The sequence below is a fragment of the Panicum virgatum genome, chromosome 9K, assembly GCF_016808335.1.
Source record: "Panicum virgatum strain AP13 chromosome 9K, P.virgatum_v5, whole genome shotgun sequence".
Taxonomy (NCBI): Eukaryota; Viridiplantae; Streptophyta; class Magnoliopsida; order Poales; family Poaceae; genus Panicum; species Panicum virgatum.
This window is the reverse complement of record NC_053144.1, coordinates 50827315-50853869: the sequence shown is the minus strand read 5'-3', so window position 1 is coordinate 50853869 and position 26555 is coordinate 50827315. Positions and strand designations below refer to the sequence as shown.

General features: G+C 45.3%; 3 protein-coding genes and 1 long non-coding RNA gene across 7 annotated transcripts; all 4 read right to left on the bottom strand.

The window, feature by feature from the left end:
- Positions 1-8170: 8170 nt before the first annotated feature.
- Positions 8171-10133, bottom strand: LOC120652050 (cytochrome P450 78A5-like). Its single transcript, XM_039929744.1, has 2 exons — positions 9117-10133; positions 8171-8970 (listed from the first exon to the last, which is right to left on the bottom strand). Exons 1-2 carry the CDS (start codon positions 10074-10076, stop codon positions 8368-8370), a joined length of 1563 nt encoding a protein of 520 aa, XP_039785678.1. The 5' UTR covers positions 10077-10133; the 3' UTR covers positions 8171-8367.
- A 1396-nt stretch (positions 10134-11529) lies between these two features.
- LOC120652049 (protein SPIRAL1-like 1) lies at positions 11530-14006 on the bottom strand. Its single transcript, XM_039929743.1, has 3 exons — positions 13788-14006; positions 12557-12811; positions 11530-11872 (listed from the first exon to the last, which is right to left on the bottom strand). The coding sequence occupies exons 1-3, from the start codon at positions 13989-13991 to the stop codon at positions 11798-11800; spliced, it is 534 nt and encodes a 177-aa protein (XP_039785677.1). The 5' UTR covers positions 13992-14006; the 3' UTR covers positions 11530-11797.
- A 1507-nt stretch (positions 14007-15513) lies between these two features.
- LOC120652047 (vacuolar protein sorting-associated protein 52 A-like) lies at positions 15514-25591 on the bottom strand. Of its 4 annotated transcripts, none has more exons than XM_039929740.1 (19): positions 25340-25584; positions 25194-25251; positions 24905-25000; positions 24458-24559; positions 23820-23903; positions 23254-23334; positions 22602-22745; positions 21894-21985; positions 20969-21050; positions 19536-19721; positions 18930-19045; positions 18792-18850; positions 18282-18382; positions 17684-17734; positions 17383-17562; positions 17129-17263; positions 16946-17020; positions 16240-16297; positions 15514-16155 (listed from the first exon to the last, which is right to left on the bottom strand). In XM_039929740.1, exons 1-19 carry the CDS (start codon positions 25438-25440, stop codon positions 15854-15856), a joined length of 2103 nt encoding a protein of 700 aa, XP_039785674.1. In that variant the 5' UTR covers positions 25441-25584; the 3' UTR covers positions 15514-15853. The 4 variants fall into 4 exon arrangements, with proteins under 4 accessions (XP_039785674.1, XP_039785676.1, XP_039785673.1 ...); XM_039929742.1 differs by having other exon boundaries at positions 15565-16155; positions 23820-23899; positions 25340-25590; XM_039929739.1 differs by having other exon boundaries at positions 15565-16155; positions 16946-17263; positions 25340-25591.
- On the bottom strand, positions 20255-20856 carry LOC120652048. Its single transcript, XR_005666425.1, has 2 exons — positions 20728-20856; positions 20255-20688 (listed from the first exon to the last, which is right to left on the bottom strand). It is a non-coding gene; the product is annotated as an uncharacterized LOC120652048 (long non-coding RNA).
- Positions 25592-26555: the final 964 nt, after the last annotated feature.

Below are 26555 nucleotides of genomic sequence, written 5' to 3'. Positions count from 1 at the left end.
CCTCAACGGCGGACCGTCCGCTCCCCTATAGCGGACTGTCCGCAGTCAATCTTGCAAAAACAACCAGAGGCAACATCGTCTCTGGACAAAAACTAACCTGACCGGCGGACCGTCCGCGCCTCCCAGGCGGACCGTCCGCGACACCTAATTTCTAACCCTCGCCCCAGGCGGCAGCAAGGGCGGCGACGACGGCGGCGGCCGTGCTCCTGCGCCGGCGACGCGCCATGGAAGGGGAAAAAGGCTGTGAAGCATAAGGAACTCACCACGAACCCATTCCCGCGGTCGGTTCGAGTGGAGGACGACCGGAGAGGCGGATCGACGGTGGAGCAAGCTTCAAGCACCTCCGATGGTGTCCGGCGGTGGCGGGAACGATTCCGGCCGTAAGAAGCCGGTTTAGGGGTTCGGGAAGGTGGAGAAGGTGCCGAAGAAGGTTCCCACGCGAGGAATCAAGGTTTGGTGGGCGGAAGAGGGAGATCGAAGTAAAGGGCGACGATGGCGCGGGCGCTCGAGCTCCGCTCGGCCCTGGAAGAAAAGGGGAAGAAGAGAGGAATGACGAGTGGGTCCCACAACCCTCCAGATAAATATCTGGGCATCACCTCGAGCGGACCGTCCGCTGGCCCAGTGCGGACCGTCCGCGAGGCGGTTGTTACAGACCCCCACATCCTTCCTCTGTATCACAGCACTACTGCTGAGTTAACTATTCCAATCTAAATACTAGTGTTTCACTCGTTTGTCAATGGACTGAAGCTAAATTTTGTCCAAATTGCATCCACATCCAAGTCACAAAAAGATAGCTGCAGATCCTCAGAGTTCATGGTCTACCTGTTCTAGCATGTTAGTTTTATTGGTCTTTTTAGGTAGTTTTGGAAGACCATGCCAATGTTCTCATGAATCATGAGCCACAGTGATAGATGCATGCATTTGATTCTAGCTAATATATATCTGTACTCATTTGTTTCTTGAATCAGTTCTGATTAGCAAAAAGCTGGTAACAAGGTATACGCTGTAAGTGCTAATTTTTAGTTAGTTTACATTTTCTTTTTCTGTCTCGGTATATATTATTATCTACAGCAAAGGTCGCTATTGTGAACTTGTGCACCCTAATTAAGTTCAAGTTCAGGAGAACTTCTTCAAAACAGAAAAGAGAAACATATGTGCATTCTGAAAACAGCAACAGAAATTGTTTAAACTGCTAAAGGAGCTTTCTTTTGTGTATGTGTGTAGTGTGCACATATTTTAAAATGTTCCAGATGCATATTTATTTTACTTTTTCAAAAAAAAAATTAAAAAATTGTAAATTTAGAAAGAAAAATTAGGTTTACATTTGATCTTCCCGTTTTAGTTTGATAATATTCTTCCATCAACATGGCTACTTTGGTGCTAGCTTTACATAGTTTTGACTCCCATGTTTTTCTTCCTTCACTTTTGTCTGCTGTTGGGAGTGGAAACTTACAATCAGTGCTGGTAGAATTATCCAAGCATGTGGTAGATGCGTACCATTAACAACTTGAATGGTTTGCCTCAACCTGGTTTGCATGTACAATACTAGATTCTATGTAGCAATGGTCTATTTGCTCGGTGTCATTAATTAGCATTGTAATCTGCATTAGCAATTCCTTTCAAAAGATGAAATCTGCATTACCACTTCTAGTTCATATGGTTCTTCCATGGCTTGGATGTACAAGTATGACGGTTTGTGGCCTCACATCCCTCAAAGAACGAAGCTATGCCCATAGTACAAGGCTGAGACACTGCCACACTGGGGTCCAAGACACCAGCCATCTACCATCTGAGCTGTTCAAGATGTAGACTCAGAGATCATCAAAAGGCCAGAAGCAACAAGTGCTTGCTGACTGGCAAAATCACTTGAAAGTTAAAACAGCCTGCAGGTACCATCTGGAACCACAAGCCTGGTACTGTTAGATTTTTGTTAATTTGATACTCTCCATTTTCATCAACATCAGCATCATTGTGTATAGGAGACGATATCGATGCGCTTCAGCTGTACAGACCAACTTGGTAGCTGCAGTGATGCAAACTCATGTTCTGTTGTAGAAATAATCGTAGGTAGCTCAGATTGCGTTTGTGAAACATTTCTGAAAACTTGTGTAAAATTGGTAACTATACTCTTGTTTGTAGAATTTTGTCTTCACGTGAACCTGCTTCAACAAGATGCGAGCCATTGCAAGTTTTACTATGACCTGGAATGGTTTGCCTTCCTGTACGGCTGTACCTAGAAGAGCACCTCTTGAACATTTCTCAAAACTGGATAGCTATTATCTGTTATAGCACACAGAATTTGTCAGACATATTACCCCACTAAAATTTTGAGGTTCCATCATTAGGATCAATTAAATATTTCTGTTTGTAATGTTCCGTCGTTCAATTTGTTAACTGATCATTTCATATTTGAGTACAGCTCAGGAGGCTGGGTAACTTCAGGTTTGGGACCTGAGGCAGGATGTGGTACTGCAGCCAGCGGCTGAGACGTGGCTGAAAAGTTCAAGCGAACAGGAGAACTGAGCTCTGCGTACCGGACATTCTTCCATGGCGCAGCCAGCTTTGAACCGACTCATTCATTTTAGGGTTAGTTGGATCCATGCCACTACAATTTCTTGAAATTGGATTTCATGTTGAAATCCATGCCATTGAGTGGCATGATTTTCAACATGAAACCCAAATTCACGGAGTTGTGGTGGCATGAATCGAATTTTCCCTTCATTTTACTACCTCGCTCACAGGTAAATTTCTTATTGGTTTGAAAAATTATGATAATTTTCAGATGCACTGTTCTGTAGAACAGTACAAAATGCTGAATGTTCTGAAAACTTCTGAGGCTTATGTGCAGACTGATCATGCTTATAGCAGTGCACGTTAGTTTTGACACGTCATATTCTGGTGGAAATTTTTTATGGGTTATGCTTTTTTCTTATTACAAATGTATTGCCTTTTGGCAAGTAGGCAAAAATCTGATCTGTTGCAGATCAAGTTGTATTGTGACTTCGTTCAAGAAAGAAAAAATGTTGTATTCTGAGTTTCTGACTTGCATGTTTTCTTCTTTTTTTCCAGTGTGCTGATTGGTCTTGCTCAAACATGCAGCCGCAAGGTGAGCTGCTGCTGCACCTGTGCGCCTTGACAGAGAGCGCAAAGGATGCAAGCCACAGTCACAGGGATCGCGGTACAGTGCCACGTTCCCCGTTCCCGGAACTTCCGTTCCGGATCGCGGAATGGGGACGGCGCGGTACGGTCGCAGGATCGTGGATGGGTCGTGAATGGGGACGTCGTACCAACATGAACCGGATCAGGAAGAGAGAAGGGGACGGCGTACCAGCAGGAGGCCGCCGCGATGGCCGGCCCGGCGTGAATCTCAACGCCGTCCTCATCTCTTACACCAACGGCGTCATCTCCCGCACCGTGTTCGGTCGGCGACGACGGGAGCTACGAGCTGGACGGTGGCGAGAAGCTCGTGAAGCTGTTCGGCGACTTCAAGGAGCTGCTCGGGATGGCGACCCTGGGGGAGTTCGTGCCGTGGGTAGCGTGGGTGGACACGCTCATGGGGCTGGAGGCCAAGGAGAGGCGCACGTCGTTCCAAATGTACCGGGATCACGATCCTCGTTCCATAGCTACGTTCCGGGTACGTCGTTCCAATTAATTAGGGATCATGATCCCAACTTCGAACCAAACGTACCGAAGAGGTATACCCCTTTGAGAACCGGGAACTTAAAATTATCGATTCACGTACCATGTACCACGTTCCTCGTACCTACGGGAACTTTTGTGACTGTGGCAACGGCACAAGGCTCATTTCGTTCAGGTAAGTAATTGCAGTGGGATAGAAACTGAAGGTGAGAACCAAACTACCACGAGGAGTTTGTGAACTAAATTTTCACTGTTCTAGAATGGAGGATTTTTTAAAGGCATTTCACAGGAATCAGTTGGAAGTTTTGAACCATGAGTTGGGACTTAAAGTTATTTCTCATGTCAATCCCTCCTTAGAAGCAAGCAAGGCCACCCGCACTGTGAAATTAAACCAGGCCAAGCAAAGCTTCAGAAGCAGTCCGCTTCTCTTTCGGTTTACATCAAAAAGATCCTGCATCGTCAACAATATATCTTGCTAAAATATTCTGCTGCATGATTTACCACACCATTCAGAAGGAGATGAGATAACGACCTGCACAGACTCCCTCCACTACATCTGCTGAATCTTCTAGCCACACAATCACCAACTCACCGGCCGACCATGCGCTTCACACCGCGACTGCTGAAGCGAAAAAAAAAACCAGCGGCGGCAACAACTGCATGCTGCAGTGGATGACCATGCATCATGTCACATGAGGAACCAATCATGAGATGAGCCCCTCACCCTCAGTGCCTCATATCATAGGTGACATGAGTGACAAATCATGTGCCATGAGCTCACTACTAGCAGTTAGTTTATGCCTGTTTCATGGATGCCTTTCCACCTAATGCCTCTAAAAGGGAACAAACATGGCATACAAGATCTCCTGCAGGATTTGCATAGCGCTAAGGTTATGATGCTGTCAATCAGGAGATTCTATAAGCTAGCTTGCTTTATTTGCTGCTTTGCAAGGCATGCTTGAAGCCTGTGGTGATGATTTGCTGGTTTGCCAGCTTTGGAGGCTTCAAGTCTCTAATGATCATGAATGCAAACCTGCTTTAAGGAAAGCAGGTCGTATCTGACCAACCAGATCAAACCGGATATTATACATGATATGATCCTGAATTCATATGCTCAACGAGACCAGATTAGAATAACACCTGAACAGATAAGAGCAGTTTGTGATAAGGTTGACACTAAATATGTTCGCACAGAGAACCTAACAGTGGCGGAGCGTAACTTGAAATCAAGAGGGGGCCAAATCCATTGATAATGGAACAACTACATAAGTGCTAGATTAAAAAGAGTGTTGTTAGCTTATGACTATGAATATACTCTTAAATCTCCATTACTTTTGCTAAACCAAGGGGGGCGGGGGGGGGGGGGGGGGGGAGCCCAGTATGGCCTCCACTAACCTAACTATGATCACATCAGATGTCAGATTATTAAAAATGGACTAGCTAGTATCTTCTTTGAAGAGTTTTGTTTATTGAGGGTAACAAGTTGTGGTCTGTGTTTTGGCATATATTTCTACCTTTTTAGATCATATAGGGGGGAAAAGGAAACAAAAAGAAAACCCGCCAGGATTATGCTTTGGACTGATCTTTATCCCCCCCCCCCCCCCCCTCCCCCCACAACAACATTCACAAATTGAAATGGCGCTTTCAATCACGAACGGCGTGTGTCGCGTGTGCGCATCTCATTCCATCTTTTACTTGTGTCACCATTGTTTGATCTTGGGAGGAGCCTATGGTGAAGCCTGGCAGGAGAGGCTATCTAGAGAAGAATGAGCTATGTACATGGGTCCACTGCTGCTGTGATTCAGCACTCACCAGATCCTTAACTGGTGAATTCATCTTCTTTTATCCCCTCCAAAGAAAACATAATTCCCTTGATTTATTCCCACTAGCTCCAGAATTGAAATTTGATCAGGACTAGACTGTACGGTAGAAATTCCAGATTCTTGATATCCTTTTTTTCTCAGGGAGCTTTTGATTGTCGCAACAAATAATGATGATTGGTAAGATTGCAGCATCAGTTGCACCGCTAATCTTTAATCTTCTAGGCACTTAGGGTCAAGAAAGTATGAAAGTAGAGAGCCAACCCTTGGCTGATCTTTTTAAAAAACTTGTACATATTCCTGTAATGAAGAACTTTCTGCTATTGGAGAAGTTCAGAAACTAAAATCAGGCAATCTGAAGAAGCTGTAAGCAAGAGTAACATCTTTGATCAATCGACTACGCCTATGAATCTACTTTGGTGCATTAATTCTGTTTTTACATCTCTACCATTTAACATTGTCCTTATCTTCCATCATCAGGAGAATAACCGTGAATGTGACAGATAGAACCACTACTTTACAGTCCAATGCTTTTTCTCTGTAGGAGCCATTATCATGATAGCCCTTTTATCAATCATCTGAATGCTTTACCAAATCGTCACCAATAGGGACGGATTGGATTTGAGCATATATGTGACCAAATTCCTATTATTCCAGGACCTTGCATAGTTGCATATCCCTTTTCTGTTGTGCAAACTACCAGCTGTGCATATCACTTTCCTTTTGCCATATTTATATTTTTCAAAAGCTTGTGCATCACCCACCAAATGGTTGGGGAATAAGAACCCAAAAATGGCATAATTCTGGTGGACTCTGCATCTTGCTTTACCCTCCAAATATTACCCAGAATATTTGTAGGCTGGGGAAAAGTTTGTGCCCTTTCCTTCTATAGAAAACAATACTGGTCCGTATGATACTTATTTCCTAGAACGGGTTATACTAACCCATTATTTAATTCCTACAGGTTTAAATAATCCGAAGGATCCGCCGCCATTTTTGAACTCTTCCTTTTGGCGATTGCCAGTCTTAACCTTTTTCTTAGAGGACATGACTCTACGGTAAAGTCCCATGATACTCAATGATCCATTTTCAATTTCAAGTGGCTCCATGCATGATGTCAGGCTAACTCAGCTCACAGATTTAAAAAATGGTTAAAGAAAAGATATTGAACACTTTGGATGCCACCTCCAAATGTTATCTCGTGGAAACTAATCCTAATTAGTTAGGGTCAGATCATTTGGTTTCCATATTAATCTGTTTGAAAAATCCAAAAATTGCATCCTTCTGTAGGACAAAGAAAGTGAGAATTTTCCATGTTCAAAGTTTTGAAACCAATTATATTAGAAAAATGAGTTTATGAAATGTTGTCTTTTAAAGTTAACTTTCTCTAGATCAGTGCATAAACATGCTCTAATTTTTCTCAAAAATAAGCCTCATTTCCATGCAGTGTTTTAAAGGTGACCCAAGGTGAGCTAGGTACGCCACTGGAAGCCTAGGGGACGCCTTTAGAACTTTGTTTCCATGGCATTTGGCAACAGATACTCAGGAATAAATACCTTGGATCCAAAACCCTCACTCAGGTTGAGAAAAAACCTGGTGATTCACAATTTTGGTCGGAGCTTATGTCAGTAAAACAAGATTTTCTTAATTGGATGGCGTTTAAAGTACAGAATGGGAAACAAACTAGATTTTGGGAAGATAAGTGGTTGGGGGAACTCGGCCCTTAAAGGTAAAATATCCCAACTTGTTCAATCTGGTTCACCGCAAACATGTTACAGTCCATACAGTGCTCAACGGAGACCCTTTGAATGTCTCGTTTAGGAGACACCTTACGGGTAATAATCTGAGGGACTGGATGGATTTGGGACATCGTGTTGCTAACATCTAGCTGGTAGATAATAAGGATATCGGAATCTGACAACTTCACAAAAGTGGCCAGTTTTAAGTGCGTTCTATGTACTCCGCTCTTCTAGATGTTCGAGTTCTACCCTTAAACAAGCCAGTATGGAAAGTGAAAATTCCATTGAATGTAAAAATATTTATTTGGCTACTCCACCGTGGGGTTATCCGGATAACTTAGCCAAGCATAATTGGAAGGGGAGCAAACAATATTGTTTTTGCACGAATGTCGAAACAATTGCACACCTCTTCTTCGGGTGCCATTTGACTAGGTTACTCTGGAGGATAATTTTTATCACCTTCAGTCTTACAAAACCTAATAATATTGTGCAGTTATTCGGGTCTTGGCTGTAGGGTTTTAGGTGGAAGAAGAAAAATATTATTTTCATAGGCTTATGATGTGCGCTTCTTTGGTCAATCTGATTATCTAGAAATGATGTAGTTTTTCATAATAATAAAAAACAAACTGCTCTCCAGATACTTTTCAGGGCCACCTATCTCACCAGGATATGGGTGATTTTGCAAAAGGAGGAGGACAAAGACTTGATTGCAGATGCATGCCGCGCTTTGAAAGTGACGGCGATGGACATCTTTGCGCGGAACGGGTGGCAGTTTAGTAATAGGCTTTGTGGCTTGTAATTTGCTTCCTGTTTATCTCTCAAAGTTTGTAATAAAGGTCGAATATATCGCTTTGATGTAGAGGCTAGGATATTTTTTAATATTCCTTTTATCTAAAAAATGTTCATAAAATCACTCTCAAACAAACGATAATTAACCAATTCAAGCTAGCAAGCACAGGAAACAAAATACGATATGCTAAAAACATGATTTCTATTTAACCCTCCTGAGGCGTTTTTCACACATGCTTGGTAGTACCGGACACTCACACCACATGACATGCCGTAATCACATTCGCTAATTAAACACAAACACCGTCTCTGGATCCACAAAATTAAACCAAATTACGCCATGCGTCGTCCTTGTGCTTCCGTTCGCCGATCTAGCTAGCTCACCACCTCGGCGTGGCCTTGCACACGAGCGGCTTCTCCATCTCCAGCGACATGCCCAGGCGCTCCGACAGGTCGACGCCGTCGTCCGCCGGCGCCCACTCGAAGCGGTGCAGCAGCTGCGCGAGCCACAGGTGCACGGTGGCGAGGGCCATGGTCTTGCCGGGGCAGACGCGCCGCCCGGCCCCGAACGGCGCGAGCCGCAGGTCCCCGCCCAGCACGCTCACGTCCTCCTCCTCGAACCGCTCGGGGCGGAACGCCGAGGGCTCCAGCCACACCGCCGGGTCGCGCGCGATGGCCCACATGTTCACCATAGCCGTGGTGCCCGCGGGGACCAGGTGGCCGCCGACCACCGCGTCGTGCGCGGCGAGGCGCGCCCACGAGAGCAGCGGGCCCGGCGGGTGCACGCGGAGCGTCTCCTTGACGACGCACTGGAGGTAGGGCAGGCGGGCCACGTCGGCGTCCGACACGGCGCCGCCGCCGCGGCCGACGACGGCGTCCAGCTCCGCCTGCGCCTTGGACTGGATGTCCCGGTGCAGCACCATCCGCGCCATGACCCACTCCAGCAGGATCGCCACCGTGTCGGTCCCTCGAAAGATCATCTCCTGCGTATTAGGACATGGAAATCGAAGCGTAGACATGAATGTGCATTTCAATTCGTAACTGATGATGATGTTACAAGCTAAGTGCAATGTTCACGCATGTCACGATGTAAAAATAAATTCAGTAACAACTGTTCTTGATTTCTTACCCAGAGAACAGCGATCATGTCGGAGTCTGACAACTTCTCCTCTCCCTCCAACCCCAGCAGGACGTCGACGAAATCTCCGGCCGTCTCGCCGCCTTTGGCGCCGCTCTTCTTCTGCCTGTGCTCTTCGATGATCCTTGCCACGAACACGTTCACCCTGCGCACCAGGCTCCTGCACCTCCTCCGCACGCCTTGCACGTCCAGCCACTTGAGCAGCGGCAGGTGGTCGCCCCAGTTGAACACCCCGAGCAGGTCGTACCCCTCCTTCACCATCTCCTCCAGCTCGACGCCCTCCGGGGTCGCGGGGTCGTAGCGCGCGCCGAAGACGGTGGCCATGACGTGGTCCAGGGAGGCCGCGTGGAGGACGCGCCGCATGACGACGACGGCCTCGCCGCCGCCGGGCGCGGAGAGGCTCCGGAGCATGCGCTCGCCGATGGCGGCGCGGCGCGGGGCCGAGGCGGCGACGCTGCGCGGGCTGAAGAGGTAGGCGGAGCTGATGCGCCGCAGCGCGCGCCAGTAGTCGCCGGAGGGGGCGAAGCCCATGGCGCGGTGGAAGAGGAGCTCCCGGGCCGCGTCCTTGACGGGGCGGTCGGCGAAGGCGGCGCTGGCCAATAGCTCCCGCGCTGTGTCCGGCCGGCTGGCCACGACGAGGCGCGTGAGCCCGACGGAGAACGCCGACAGCGCGGCGCCGCCGGGCAGCGACCGCGACAGGGACGCGAGCGCGCGGTGCGCGGCGGGTCCCGCGAGCGCGGTGACCACGCCCGGCGCCCCCGGCGGCGGTGGCGGAGCGGCGCGGCGCCTGGAGATGACGAGCGCCGCCCACGCGGGCCCGCCGGGGAAGAGCCAGACCAGCGAGACGGCGAGGAGGAGGAGTGCGAGGAGCGGGAAGAGGAAGGTGGTGGCGGCCGGGAAGAGGAAGAGGAGGTAGTCCTGGGTGGAGCTGGTGAGGGTGGTGGCGTCCATGGCGAGGGCGTGGAGGTGGTGGTGGTTTCTTTGGAGGAGGGAGGTGGGAAGGCTGGATGGTGTGGGTTTTGGGAGAGTGGGGAGGAGGGTTTAAATAGAAGGAAGGCAGGCTTGTGTGCTGAGCATGACACATGAAAGGGGTTTTAATTGTAACAGCTCAGGAGAAATGAAACATATTTTATTATTTCCCCTTTTTAAGAAAAAAATAGTGAAGTAGAGTTAATTCTTTTGGACCTAATCTTTAACTTCACGGAGAAGTTTAATATGAGATATGATAATGTAGAAATACTCGGGTTTGTACACGGTTAATTGCCTAATTCTGCTATAATCATCATACATTGCTCACATTGTCTTGAAATGATTATCAATGATTTTATGAGGAATCACAATTTTGCACCGTACGTACATGGAGCTGACAGTGCTGTGACATAGAGCTAATCTCAGTGGCTTTGTCGGCTGGCTCCACAACCATGCAATTCTCGTAGCGGACCCGCTTACTGATCGGCTTTTTCAAAGCTAACCGAAAGAAAATTTACGATAAACTATTTTTTATTTCTGCTACTTACGGCGAACTACGTACGAAATTATTAGGCCGCACACTCAATGCTCGCTCGATCACGCCCTTTCTTCCTCCAGCTGTTAAGAAGCATGATCCTCGCTATCCCCGTGATCATGGTGAAATCTGCTGTATGTGTGGAACTGTGGATGCAGCGGCAGCAGCAGCTACGGGGGCTATGTCTAATAACCGCTGCCAGCTAGGACGCGTATACTAGCTGTAGCTGGTCACCAGCCGTTACCAACAAAATACCGACCGGCAGCAGTAACTCTCGCTTCGTCTTCCACCCCCTCGCGGCGCGGCGCTTGGCCGTGGGCCCCGGACAGGCGAGCGACCAGCCGGCGTAAAGCCTGTCGGCGCCGCCGGAAAAGGAAGCGACGGGATGCGCCGCGCGCGCGGCGGCGGCGGCACCTACCTCTAGTACACTGCACGCGCGGTACTTGCGCCGCCCGCCGGGGACCGGAGCTGAGCTGCGCTAGGCGAGCGGCCGCCGCCCGCCGGCCCAACTAACTGCTGCATTCCTAAAAAATCCTAAACGACCGGTAATACGAGTAGCCTTTTCGCATGCAGCTTTTCTCTTTCCGGCGACTCTTCAAAGCTCTGAAAAAATGTTCGAGATGCAAACAGAAATTTTTATATTTAGGAGTACTAAATAAAATCTGATTACAAAATTAATTGCAGAGATGGACACTAATTCACGAGACAATCCATTCATCTCGAGATATAGCATCTATATGTGTAGAATATTTTGTAAACAGATTTTATTTAATACTCCTAAATGATAAAAATTCTCAATGATTTGACAGGGACTAAAACTTTAGGGAGCGAAACAGTATGCCGCCTAATATGCGGGCAGCAACCATGACCCACAGGATGCAAACGAAACAAGACACCGGGTGCAAGGAGCCAAGCACAGACAGACTTATGGCGAAGGTTCGGGCATACGATTTGCCCTGAAATTTAGCAACAGCTTACGTCCCCACGCTGGACAGGGAGGTTTGCCAGAGAGAAAATCATTCGGTACGCACACAGCACGGGGGGTACACACATGGAACGACAACAACGGTTGTTCACGGTTCAGATAATGCTAAAGCGGCGGGCGGGGGATAGCTTCGGATAGTGATGGAGGCGGAGGGTAACTTGGCGAGCGCCACCACCATCAGCATCACTTCCCACCAAACAGGTAGTCCAGGGAAGAGCCTCCACCGGGAGCAGCGTGGACCTTGGTCGAAGGACGGTCCTGCAAGTCATTTGAGCACACCAGGTTAGTTAACCCAGTTTAAGAGTTTGCAATGATTCAGCAACATAGCATGCGTAATGGTAAATGAAGAAACAAGTTCTGGCCTCTGGGGAGTGGTTATGTACAGTAAAGTTGTATGCTAGTGAGCAGAAAACGATGGTAAACAACATGTTGGTTAACAGTAACACTATGATGCCTTTCAATAAAACTAAATGAAGAGAACTTGCTCAACCAAACATTCCACAATTCTGCCATGATGCAGAATCGGATTGGGCAATGCAAGGATGCAGACACTAAACATATATAGTTGTCTAGTTGAGCTGTTTGCAAAGGACAATCAACGGACATGAAATGCAGTCATGCCCTCAATCTAGAGCATGTCAACTTCTGAATCCTATTGCAATTTCGAAACTAGAAATTCATATGAAAGAGTTTGCAAACTAAACATTTCTATGTGCAGATAACAGAGAGCAAAGACCGAATAAGACATTAGCATTTAGTGTTGATGACAAAGTGTTATGTGCCTTACGAGTCGCGATTGATAGTCCAAACTTTCATTACCTCAAGTATATCACGTGACAGTGCTACATAGACTTCCATGCTAAGAATATAAATGGATGAGAGGCAATGGTAAATGCATATACTAAAAAGGTCTTCATGTGAAAAAGAAGGAAACCAGCATACCGTAAGGAAGTTGCCAGTGTTCTGCCCATCAGCCCGGTGATAGTTGTTGGTTTGGCTGGTGACCCCTGCAGGGATCTGCTTAGTCACATCAGGCTTTGCAGGAGCTGGTTTCTCTGCAGGAGGAGCACTTGTGGCTGGTGCAGCTGGTGCCACTGCTGGCTTTGGGGCCTCACCGCTTCCAAAGAGGTAACCCAGTTGACTTTGACCACCACCGGCACTACCACCACGACTCATCTTGCTTGTTGAAATGAGAAACTGTACAAAGATGCAAATCAGGTGTCAAGCATGATTCCAACACACAATGTGCAAACTAAAACAAAAGTACAATTCAATTTAATTTTTGATACTCCAAGTAAATATTGGGAAAATCATATTTGTTTTTATCTGCCATAGAGACACTTGATATGGATAACATTTTCCCAAGAGCAAATCGAAACAAAGAAGACTTATTTTGACAGGATGTACTCGGTTAAATTTTCAGCACTGCAAATGCAAGCAGACAGTGAAAAATAGAAAAAAAAAATCCAGATCTGCCATCGATGGTCAGTACTAATCTTATCTATTTTTGAATCAAACCCCATCGCCCAGACAAGTTCTCAAAAACATTTAGTCAGACAGAGACACTAGTTCCTAAAACGTTACATGCTTGTGCAGAAAATAGAAAGAGGTAGAACCAAACCTAACACTAACCAGATTCAGAAAGCAGTACAGGAAAAAAGCCTTCAAGTATCTCTACTTGGTATATCATATATGAAAGGTCTTGTACAATAACAGCAGAAAAGAACCTAAATGCCAGCATTTCACTAGTCAACAAGGATCACCAAATCCATGACTTAAAGTCGCATATGTGAACGTATCCAGTGATCTGATCACCTACGCAATTCAGCAAAACAAAGAAGCGAAACAAATCGACCAGATCATCCATCATAGACCACAATGCCTGACGGATCTACACCTTTCTCCGAAGAATCTAAGCCGCATCTTCCTCCAAAGAATCTAAAACACACCGGCGCTACCGCCCGGAGCCAGGGACGCCCTACGGATCGACGACGCTGGTTCCTAAAGGGTCCATAGATCCGCGCCCGCCGACCAGCAGCGGACGCCGGCGAGACAGAAATGGAGGGGATCTTCCATTTTGCGGGGCAGATTCGGCCGCTCACGGCGCAGATCAGGGAACCGACAGGGCGGATCGAGGCTACACTGGGGCGAGGGAGGGGAGGGGGGCGCTTACCGAGAGGCAGCGGCGAGGAGATCGAGCGCGGGCGGCGGCGGCGGGGTAGGCGGGGTCGGTGTCCGGTGGGGGAGTGGCGCTGCTCCTGCTCTCGCTTCTGCGCTCGACGGGAGGCCAGCGGCTGGTTTGTATAGAGGGGGCAGATGGGCCCAGCGCCGCGCAGTGCGTGGGCCCAGCCCCCATCAGGCCGTCCGATCTCGCCATCGACGGTCGAGATGGCACGGGGTGTCCGCGTGAATAAGGGTCCGATTGGTTCACTTTCTCGAGTGAACCTGGCTCGCATCGCATGAGGGAGCCAGGCCACGGTTGGCCAGGCCCGATGCATGCGAGATAAGCTAGTTTGGTTGGCCGGTTCTTTGTAGCCAGGCTGAGAGGAGAAAGTGATTGGATGGGTGGATGCACGTGTGTCGGACAGATTTTTCTACGTGCCTGAGCTCTTGTTGCGCCCGCGCGAGCCAGGCTGCGGGGAAACGCTCGTTTCCCTCGTATCTGCTGAGCCAGGCTGCCACAGGCTTTTTGCATCGCGAGAGCCAGGTCCAAGCATCGGTCCGGGCAACCAATCACGAGCAAGTCGCATGAAGGGGGCCTGGTTGCGCTGCATCCGGGAAACCAATCACGCCCTAAGGATGCGTTTGGTTCAGGAGCGGCCGGGGATGGAGCCGTCCCATCCCTTGTTTGCTTCGCGAGCGTAGGAGTGGAGCGATTCCTCCGAGCGAATATTCGCTCTAGATTCGGGATGAACTCGTTCAGCAAAATCCACCGGACGAGCTCGCTCCTGTTTCACGCCGTCTCTTCCCGTCCGCGCGCACAGGGACGAGCTCGGGTGGTGGCCGAGCTCCGCGCGGAGGCGAAGCTCAGGTGGGGGTTGAGGCTGGCGCGGAGGTGGAGGCGGGGCGGAGGCCGAGCTCGGGCCAGGGCGGAGGCGGAGCTCGGACCGCCGGGCCACTGGAGGCGGAGCACGGCGCGAAGGCGAAGCACCGTCGTCGCGGGAGCAGAGCTCGGGCGGGAGCTCGTGTAGGGGCGGGGATGGAGCGCGTGCGCGCCGCTGGGGTGAAGCGCGGGCGGTGCTGGGGGCAGGAGGGCGAGGCTGCGCGGCGCGAGGGAGGGAGACCGGTGGTGCAGAGAGGAGGAGCCATGGCCGAGGCAACTGGGAAGAGAGGAAGAAGACTGGGCTACTGACAGACGGGGCCCACTAACGGTGCTTTCACGGAGTAATGTCAGTTCCACGCTCGTTCCTCCAACCAAACAAAAAATGGAACCGCTCCATTCCTCCAACCAAACACGTAGTATAGAATCATCCAATCCATAAAATCTGGAATGGAATGGTTCCATCCTACCTCACTCTCCAACCAATCCTACCTCACTCTCCAACCAAACGCACCCTAAGACGCTCACTCCCTGCCTCTGCCTGGTGCCGGCTACTATCGGAAACGCGTGATGCTTTTGCAAATATTTAACGCGTAGATATTTAACAAAAATATCCAGCGATGCATACTAGCCTCCTTTTTATTTTCAGAAATTCATGGAGGCTGGAGGGTTTTCTAGGAATATGGAATTTAAGATTCATATTGAAACAGCTCCAAGGAGATAGGGACGGTTTCCATACAAGTATTATGAAGTATACAATACCCAGTCATTCACTGTAGTTATCAGCATGGCCCTTGTTTGTTCTGCCAATCTGTTATGTAGGCGACAAACAACGGAATTTCACCACTGTCAGATGTGATTGAGTAAGAAATCTGGAATTCTTTTAATTAAATTGTGTGAATCAGATCCAAACAGGTCCTAAACAGACCACAAAATCACCATTCTTGTAAGAGAATTACATTAAGCAGTAACATTTGATACATATCTCGAGCGTATACACTATAATATAACAACAGCATTAAGGCCACGGTTCTGTGCTGGAAAAGGGTAGGGGCCAACGGCCAAATAACACCGACGGAGCTACAAATCACAACAAATTGCTCTTGTTTCATCTGCAGTAGCACATGCCAGCTTGCCATTACACTACACCGCCACCCCTTAACTAGTCGTCTAAGTGTACATGGAAGGGGGTGAAGCAACTAAAAGGTCCTAGAATACTTCTTGATCTCGAACAGGATGGAGGATATGGACACCAGGTCCTTGTTCAGAGCAGAGCCTCCATTGATCCTCTTGACACACTCGGTGAGCCTGGTGTAGTACAGCAGGAGCTGGGCGAGCGCTGCCCTCAGGATCTCCATCCCGCACAGGAAGTTGCTGAAAGACGTGATCACATCTTTGTGCATCAGCTCAATCGCAGCCTTATACCGGCTAGCGAAATCCTTTACCAGCGGTTCAACTTCAGAAATGCTGACTTTCTCTGAACTCGTAGCCGTTTCATCCGCTGGTAATGTTCAGGCAAGATTTGAGGTGTCATTTCAGGGTACAAAAGCAAAAGGGTTTAATGTTCGGAGACATCTTCACTTACCAGGACGAGTTTTGACAAATCTGATCAGGTCACTGAAATGCTCCTGGAGCAACTCTTCCTGCAGAAATATGCATGCATCGTATCAAGAAACTTCAGTGGGACTTCTTAGAAAATGCTAGCGTATTAATGCGCACAAGAAATGGACATGACATGTATGTTGGATAAGCCCTCAAACAGTGACAAACTGCAGCTTCCTCTAATGTCACTGTCATGTGTCATCAAACAACAAGCATGCTGGTGTGTTGCCAATCTGTAATGGAAGTCAATAGGCTTATCCTTTGCTTACTCTATGCAGAACTAGCATCTTTCACTTTCAGTCTGTCATGAACACTTGGCACTTGGCAATCATATAAGAACCTAACACCCCCAACTATATTTGTGTGTTTAGTTGAACTCTGGCAGTTCCGGCAACAAGCTTAAGAAACCAAAAGGCTTAAAAAATGTGATGGGTGGTATTTTGCTGGCCATACAGCACAGGCAGAGCTGGCTAGGTGGCACTGTGGACCATGGACCACCTAGGATTTGTGGCACATGGTTAATACTACAGCAGATGTGCTTCCTATCCTAACATCATAAAGATTGCATACATGGACCACCCTATATTTTGGCCCAATACATCTAGATGAACCACCATTGCTCTAAATCCTAGCTAGGCCACTGCCATACAGAAACATAGTCCAATCTATACAATAGCAATATAGCATACCACATAAATTGCAATGTTGCTCTTAAGAACCTCCTCGAAGTGGAGTTGTGCCTTCCCTCCCTCTGTTCCAGCCTCCTTTTTGACAAACATCAGATTGAATGAGGCGGTGGTTATTTTATAGATTTGTATTGAAAAGTTACAACATAAAACACCAGCACTTAAAATTAGTTGGAGAATGGCTACCTTCAAAATGGCAATTGTTAAATCATAATTATTTATCAAGAAAATAGTTTGCTGCTTCGGTTTACTGAACATCTTAGCCAACTTAACAAGCAAGTCCTCAATAGCCATCCGCAATCGCTCCAAATTAAGATCAAGCTGCAGATAGAAGCCAATTTTTGTAATTTCCATGAACTATAAAAATGGTCAACTAGTGGCATGGCATGTGTTTGAAAAAGAAAAATAAGAAAATAGTGAAAAGTTTGTGATCAACAAACCTGACCATCCCCATGTTCAACATTGAGATGAACTAGAGAAGCTGTAAATTCAGCATATCTCCTTGTGACATAGTGTGGATGGACATCATCCTCCCAAAGTGTCTTAATATTTGCATTTCGCAAGCTGTTCAAATGCAAGTCAAACACCATCTTGAACCGAGGCCAGAGTGACATATTAACCTGTCCATCATCCATAAATTGAGCTCAGTGATTCAAAATAATGGAAAGGGAGCAGAAGAAAGACTCTCATGCCACCACGGCTTATAAGTTTTTCAGGAGCTAAGAACCAATCAGAACAGACCTTGTCTAGGTAAGAGTCCAAACATGGGATTCGCCGTCTGAACATGATGAGCTGCACAAGATACCCATTCCAATAGATTTAGTAAAGTCTAGTCCCGCTATGTCCATCAGTTTATGCACTGGAAGAGAGCTAAAAAACTTGCAACTAAATATACTGTTTATACTTTTTTAAAATAAAACAACAAAAAACATACAAAAAGTTGTTGATTGTCACCAGTTTACAGAGAAAACCCACACAGCTGGGTTCAAGACAATACAGTAAACATAAAATTTTTGTAAACTACTGCCCGAAACTGGGTCAAAACAACAAAGAAATCGAATGGGTGAACCAGTATCACATTTCCATAGTTTTCTAACAACATAGTTTATAAAATCCAGATATGAGCATGCATGTGTCACATTTCTATAGTAGTCCAACGACATACTTAGCCAGCTGTAGCTAGTGCAAAAAGAATATTGTGCGGTTTGTACCAAACATCAATCAGAAGTCACACCAATGGAAGAACACAAATCACCAGTGTCCTGAGGTTTATTCCAAAAACATGTATAGATATGTCATAACTACTAGATGTTCCATCATAAGGAAAATCAAAGTTTACCTGGTGCTGATGAATTATTCTGATCATAAGCATTATTCCGATTGCATCATAACAGTTCAGGAGTACAGCATTGAAATGTTCATCAACCACTTGAATTGGTCCTAAAGGGGAAAACAGTAACCACTTCAAGCACAAATCATTTTCATCCAGCAGAATGGCAAAGATGGTAATGTTAATGAAAGGTTAATGACAGAATTTAGGAAGACCCTAAGGAGCTCCTTGATGGAAACACCATATTATGATGATGAGAATAAGAAACTGGGCTTAATGAATTTGTAGCTGAGAGAACACATTAATGATGCAAATAATAATGGTTTCATTTTTCTAACTCATTGGATGTATGTGTGATATGAAACTTAAAAATAGGGCATGATTTGTAGGGCAATGCTGCAAATGCACATGGTAGGGCAATGCTAGGATTCAAATACGGGTTAGCACTATATCTGATAAGATTACAACACAAGATACAAAAAAATGTGAAACAAACTTGATGAAAAGTAGGATGAAAACCTGCAAATATATCATGGAATATAGATTCTTCGCCGAAGAAATCATCAGTGAACAGGTACCTACAGTTTGTTCATATATGTCACGCTGCCACTCTTTTATTATGATAAAGAGGGAACTAGAAGGCAAAGCAAAGCTTACTCAGAAGTGGCTGTGTCAATAAGAAGTTTCTGCAAGCTTCTGAAAAGAACTTCATATGGGTATTTCTGTGACTTTGCTTCAGCTATATGAGGTATCAATGCTGGCTGATCAATTTCCTGATACCAGAAAGCGCAAAACAAATTTTACACCACTATAGTTGCCACTTGGCAGTTTGAGAGAATAAATCCTTCAGGAACAATAGATAGTCTAAAAGGTAAAGAACAAAATGCAAGGCCACGTTCTAGTAAAGGAACAAAAAGTTTGGTATCTCAAATTTATAACAGTTTCTTTGTTACAATTTACAGTTGCTATTATTCCATGGATACAAGTGCAAGTACAGGCAAGCTGAGGAACTAGAAAGTATAGATACAAAAATGTTTGGTCTCAGCATAATGGGTTAAGCTCTGCTGGCAGATGCTAGACTTTTATTGGCAAGCTTTGGCCACTAATCTAAAGGCTTGTTAGTGTGTAAGTTCTGAACTTCTGATTAGTTCCTACCCATCCTATAACAACTACCACCCAGTTTACCTCCCATGACATGATGACCACTAATGAACTTCAAGATTCTAAACATAATATGAATGAAAGTGTCAGTAAGTAAATTACCTTCAATATGTTTATTCGTTCACCCAAAGCAAACACTGAAGAACGGGTTTTCAGAGATTCTTTTCCAATGGAGAAAAGGAAGCCTGTACTTCTGGTTTCAACACCAAGTAAGTCGGTGGAAGTAGCTATGTCCATCTGTAGTTTCTCTAGTGCTTGTATGTACGCACGAAAATGTGCACTTAGTACCTGAAAATAGGTGGTAGTAGTAGTAGTAGTAAAAACAAAAAATGTCAAGATAACAAATAGAATATGGTCATGCACACATGTATAGGTTTTATGTGGTTCTCTTTTCTCCCACATGCTAGCAGAGTTAAATAGTTTCATGCAGAATTAAGAGAAGAGTTTGACGTATATGAAGGTTGGCGCCAAAGGAGCCAAAACCCAAAAGAAGCAAATTACAGCAGGAACAGAAGCTAATGCTCCAGTCCCAAAGACCCAAACTGAATAAAGTGGTAAATCATGACCCCCATGTGGAGGAGTCCATTGAAGCACATTGCAACTCCCTTGGCTGTCTCTGCTCACTAGTATTATAGTGTCTGAACCATCAGGCATTAGTAATCGCTACCTTTTTGGAGCCACAAGCATTATGTGGAAACCTCCACAGTCCACACTGCCTACTGCCGCTTTAATACAAGGCGCATGCTCCACTGACAACACTTCCGTACATAGTCGGACAGGGGTGTTAACATTGGTCTGTGGTACTGATTCAGATCACATTGTTTTTTTTTGGAGCGGTTCAGATCACATTGTTAGTGTTGATTGTTGGAACTGAATCACTCAATTCCATTCCTATCTCTCACAGAAATGGTGCCTCACGCACATACACACCAGAGACAAGGAATAATACAGAGAAGCAAAACACACACATTGTTGCCTTCTCTCTTGTTTTACAAATGAATGGAACTGAGTACATATAGACCAACGATGACCCACTCATGACCAAGCAAATACTAACCACTCACCTAGCTAACAGCCATGGCTAGCGAGTCTCACACCGCACCTCCTTGCATGCATAACGACATGCAGATAGCCATGCAGAGTACAGTCACTAGGACCTATTCTCCTGCCACAAATTCACTTCACGGCCATTGACCCGGACTGCATCTCAGGCACCGCACACGTGCACATGCACATCTAGCTAGCTCCTAATGATCTTATGTATCCTCTACATCCCATAGTAACTCACACACACATGAACTTACCGTTTCGCATGGCATGACTCTAGCCGCGCATGCTTTCTAGTTCAAGACTGCCCGCTCATTTCACATGCCAGGCACTCCTTGATGTATTGGCTCTACTACTGCTATGATGAGGACTACACGTACTTATTGCTACATGCAAGATAACAATAATAAACATGCATATGAACTAATGACAAGATTATTGCTAACATTGATGTGGCTAGGGATTTCTTGGAAAAATACCACGCTCACCTTATTCATGGTATCAATATATGCCGCACGAACTTCTGCATATATCTCCTTAGCATGTTCCTTAAGGAAAATTATTGTGTATCTGCAGCGGAGATGGTGATGGCCAAAAGTGAGCAACAACACAAAAGGATACAGCAAAAAAGATATAACCACATAGGCATATGCAATATTTTAAAAAAATCATTTGCAGTCAGTAAAGGTCTACTAACACTCGCACATAATTTAATTTGTATTTGATTGTCAACAAAGTGTTGCCACTCGTACATTTTTATTCACCAGATAGACAACAAGATCTACCCTTCAAATGCCCTTGGTTAGCTCTTTGGAGATTAACAGAAGTTTAGGCATTTAACTTTCAAACCTGAGCAGTGTAATCCGTTGACAAGCTATCTGTTCAGCTTTAGTACAATATACTGCATGAGTAAAACATCACTTGTGACAACCTATATGGTTACTGAACATACCAATATGGCTTTTCAATAGGTATATGCACACACACACTATCGCCACCAATCCACCATATAATGTGCCTTTGATGCAATCTTCAAATTCAAACTACTATCTTATACCATTGTCATTTTAATGTCCCTACAAATATCCTTGAGGCATTTCGGGTATCTCAGTACATGTAATCTACATGTACACGTTATTTTCCATTATCTTAGGAATGATATGGTAACTTTGTCCACTTGCACCTACTTTAGTAGGATTATATACGACAAATGGATGAATCAGACTAAATTTTGTGCTGTTGATGATTATGTAGAACAGATGAATTTTTAATAAGTCCATCACAAGCCATAAATTAATATACTGAAACCACAATTTAGTTCACAAAACTTTGCACTGAAGCACAGGCAGCAAGACAAGTATTGAAGTAGAAACAACAAGCCAAATAGGTATGTGATAAGAAAGTATGACATACTTGTATTTAAGAAGAACACTCTGCTGTAGAATCTGAATATTAGTTTTGGGTTTTCTCAAGGCATAGAACTTTTGGATGACAAACTCAAAAATCTGCAAGAAAGGTTATGGATGCATTAATAACTGCGTTCTAGCCTAGTACTATTGGATTGACTACAAATTAAAATCAGTGAGCAAAAGGTCAAACACAGGTTCTATCACGGCTGAGATGTAAAAATTTCATGTCAATTCATAATTGTCAATCTAGTATGGCTTATAAAATAACACTCTCCTTAGTAATCAATTAGGTCTGTCATCTGTCATCAAAATCTACTAGACAAAACATTCACATCTCACTCTAGCAATGTGTGATGCAACAGTCTAACAGTCCAGTGTACATCATCACTGGCGCATACTGATTGAAAGTTCCTGACACTTCAAAAAGATTGCATGTTGCAACTAACAGCTGTGCCACTGGCCCCAGGAGCAATTTCAGTGACATGTGTTTCCAAATTCATAAATTACTGCAGTGCTAATAAGTTTGATCCCTTTTCAAGACGGCCTAATATTTCATTACATACATCCTGTGAGTAGCATATAATCAAGTCAGTTCACAAGGATGTTATTTGTGAATCAACAGGGGTAAGACATGTTATCTCTGATAGTCACATCACATTGATGAAAACATGGACAAAGGAAGCCATAGAAGGATGTCAATTGTTTTCCAGACCTTTGAGACAGCTTTCTGCCGTAGTCTCTCAACCTCAGGCTGAACATCTTTTAAAGCCTTGGATGATTTAACCATAGGATCAGCATCAATGAACTTGATTTTTTTGCTTAGAGTCTCAAGTGTTTTCATATATTCATCATTGACCTGCATGATTGTTGAATAAAGCATTTTCAGAAATCCATAGAAGAACCATGAACGGTGCTTCAACTGCAAACAGGCCATGCTGGTATAACAACACAGTAAACTCATGTGACTTTTGATATGTCAAAACTAACAAAAGCAGTCTTTGAAATAGGTAAATAGCACCTAAAGTTTGAGCAAAAGCAATAGTCAAAGATTGAGCAAACCAATATATGCAACAGTGGAAGGAATATTACAAAAACAGAAATATCATGTAAGGTAGGATATACCAGATTACATCAACAGCAATCCGTAGGATTCTCAAAGAAGCAAAGATACAAAATAGAAGAAATCTCATTGTTAAACATAGTAACCAAAATAGCAGAGAGTTTCGTTTTTTTAGTTGCAAATAAATGGTAGTAAGTCCAGAGAGGACCGATCGTTCGGTATATTAAACTATATCACAGCTGTATAAATAAACAAAAAGACAGTAATGTTGAAAGCTGCCACAATGAAAGATGTAAATAATCACCTCTCCATCAACAATTATGTCAATCATTCTTGGAGGTACGATTATATCCTCGACAAATTTTGACAATTTAGACTCTGCAGCCTGCAGTTTGTTTTCCGAAAGATAATAGTCAACATAAGAATCATAAAGGCAACTGAACATGAAGAATAGAGAAATATAATGCGTAAAAGCAAGTAATACTGTGAATCATTTCCAAAATGAAGTAATTTCTAACGGTTCAGAGGATAGTGACTGCACGTGAATGTTTCAAAGGGAACCATTGCTTCATATAGTTTATAGCATGTCACCTCTAATAAGATTTGATAGTTGATCTAAAGAGCAAAATGGTGTTACACATGGCAGTGCCACCTCCGCTCACTTAACACCTTATAAGAACGATTATATAAACGACAATCTCCCTAGCCATGCCACTTGAATGCACAGAGATCAGACAGGAATGCCAGCTAAGGGGATACATAGGTAACCATAAAACATGCAAGATGGACAACATTATAAAAGAAACCTTAATAAACTAACGGAAAATCAAATCTACAAATGAAAGATACAATATATGAAGTGAACCAGACCTTACGATTTTTCAGCTTTAATCCCATGTCCATAGATTTCTCCTGAAGGACCTTTATCTCTGAACTTATGGAACCAATTTCTGTCTACCACAGAAGTCAAAAGATTGCAATATGACTTAGTAAAGAAAAGGAGGATCCATTATTTTTATCTAAAGGTGAACAAATAAAGAGGATCAGAAAAAGCATGAACCAGCCTTTACAGAGAGTGTTGTCCATTACATTTAAACTAAATTATAAGTCATGAACCACTATAAGCCAGAAATGGTGTGTACTCAAGTTATGATAATTGAAGTTGTTAAGTGGATCATATAAATTGAAATTAGAATCCTTGGATAACACATGGAAATTGGAATGCAGCAGATAAATGTAGAACATGGTGCGCATAGCTCCATATGTGTTATAACTACAAATGGACATAAAATTTAAAGGGACGTACCCTTGGTAAATTGTCATGTACCTAACAGTAAACACACCCTGGCAAGCTTAGACAATGAATTGAACTGCTACTAACAACAATAAAAAAAGCCCGCACATTGCCAGTTTAATAACATGTTGTGTATAGCTACTCGCTTGGTTATCCAGCATGTTAGGGGATATCTCATATAGTACTGCCACAACAAATAGGCATCTGTAATTACCTGGAATCCAGTCAGAACCGTTTCCATTTGGGACAAAATATTGTCACAATCGCGAATTTGATCATGCAGCGAAACTAGATTTTCACTCTCCTTAATGTAATCCTACAAAAAAAAGAAAAAAGAAAGGTAGCATTCCTTGAATCAAATGTCAAGACAGTAAACCAATACTAATTAATTTTGCAGCAGCGTTAAGAAACTTTAAGAATCATAAGTCCATGTTCTCCACATAACTTCAGTAGTCCTGAGCTACCATTTGGTGATTCAAAATAAAATTTAGTTGAAGAGAATGGCCTTACCAGTTCAACATAACATTATTCACTAACGCGGTTGAAATTACAGACTTCGACACGTACCGTACTTAGTCCTATATGACTAGAACAATGATTGTCCATCATAACTGACATGGATTCTTAACTAGGAACAGATAACATCTGCCAGAGTAATGACCTGTATGGAATCCAGCTCGACTTGGCGTATGTTATTCTCGACGCCTTTTGTGTACTCGCGCAGCTTGATGCCGTTGGCCAGGATGTTCGCGACCTCCTGCTCATACCCATAAAAAGAACAACAGTGATCAGCAAGAGTGTACATACAGCATCTCGCCACCCAAACATCGCGGCAAGCTCAAAAGGGCAGCAATGCACCCTGCTGCTCCAAGGTCGCAGCAAGGCGTAAGCTACTGCATAGCATCGCGCAGAAAATCATGAGCTCTGCTGTAGCAGCAGAAGGCGGATACCTGGTCATCCTTGCAGTCGTCGAGCTCCTGCTGCAGCCCCTCCAGGGACTCATCGTCACTAGCAGCGGTGGAACAGGGGGAGCAAGCTTCAGAATCGCAGAACCATAGAAGGGATGGGGAGAAGCACGCGGCGCGACCGTGCGTACCTGGTGAGTTCCTCGTCGAGGGCGAGGTCGCCGACGAAGACCCCGAGATCGAACCGGTCCTTGTGCCCGTCGAGGGCCTCCGCGGCGGGGACGGCCTCCATCTCGGGTCGGAGATCGCCGGGGCGGAGGCGGACGGCGCCGGCCGGCTGGCTGGCTGGCTCCGATCTAGATCTGCCGCCGGTGGCGGTGGGGGGTGGAGTCGGATCGGACGGGGCTGGGAACAGGGTCCCCGGGAAATGGAGGGACACCACACCAGATCAGACCCGGAGGGGGGGGTTTCTTTTGCGAGGTGGTGGGTGGTTGTTGGAAAGTGGGGGAATGTTTGGGCTGGACTGAAATGTTGCTCCAAACAACAGAAACTGCAGCCCACGCTCCCTTCCACAGACACGGTGAGTCGAGGCCCAGTTGGTAGTTTAGGCCCATATAGACTTCATGCTCGGCCAAGTTAGCGTATTTGAGACAAGTTTTCGGGTCAGTTTAGTTTGGTCTGCTTGCTGGGCTTTAATTTGGTAGCCTCGCCACGCTAGGTGCAAAGGATGTTGGAATTTGTCTCAGTCCACCATATTGGGGGAGTTCTTGCATCTGCGTGGTGAGGCTGATGTCAACTCTCATGGGAGAGATCTTGCAACTTTGACAAAGATAATAATCAAGTGGCTAATTAATTATCCAAGGCCTCAGAAACTCAACCAAAGAAAGCGTGATATCTTGGTACTTGGTAGCCTTGTTAATTTTTCCCTGACGTTTTTTTTCACTTTAAAAATGAGCGAATCGATCTGTATGTTGAAGGCACACGTAAGGACGTGCATGTGTACGTAGACGGAGCGCGTACGTACGTATATACGTACGGTGCGCCGCGCGCAATCCCGCGTGCATGCATATGTGCCGTCGTCGTCGAATGGGCACGTACGTCGTCTCTGTATCTACTGATCATTGATTGCGCATGGAGAGTACGACTACGTACAGTACCATCAGCTTTATCCAAACACCCTTTTTTTTCCCCGTAAGGCGGGGCCTATTTGCAGCTATACGTACGTCGGCCGCCGTCGCCATCAGAGGAGGATGGCGGTCGCCCGTCGCCGTCGAGTGTGCTGATCGAATGCCCCGGGCTGTGCGTATGTACGCCGGCCGCCGTCGCCGTCGAGTGTGCCCATCTAGAGGACTACTAATTCTAATCAAGTTTATTTAACTTTAACTAAGTTTACAGAAAAATATAACA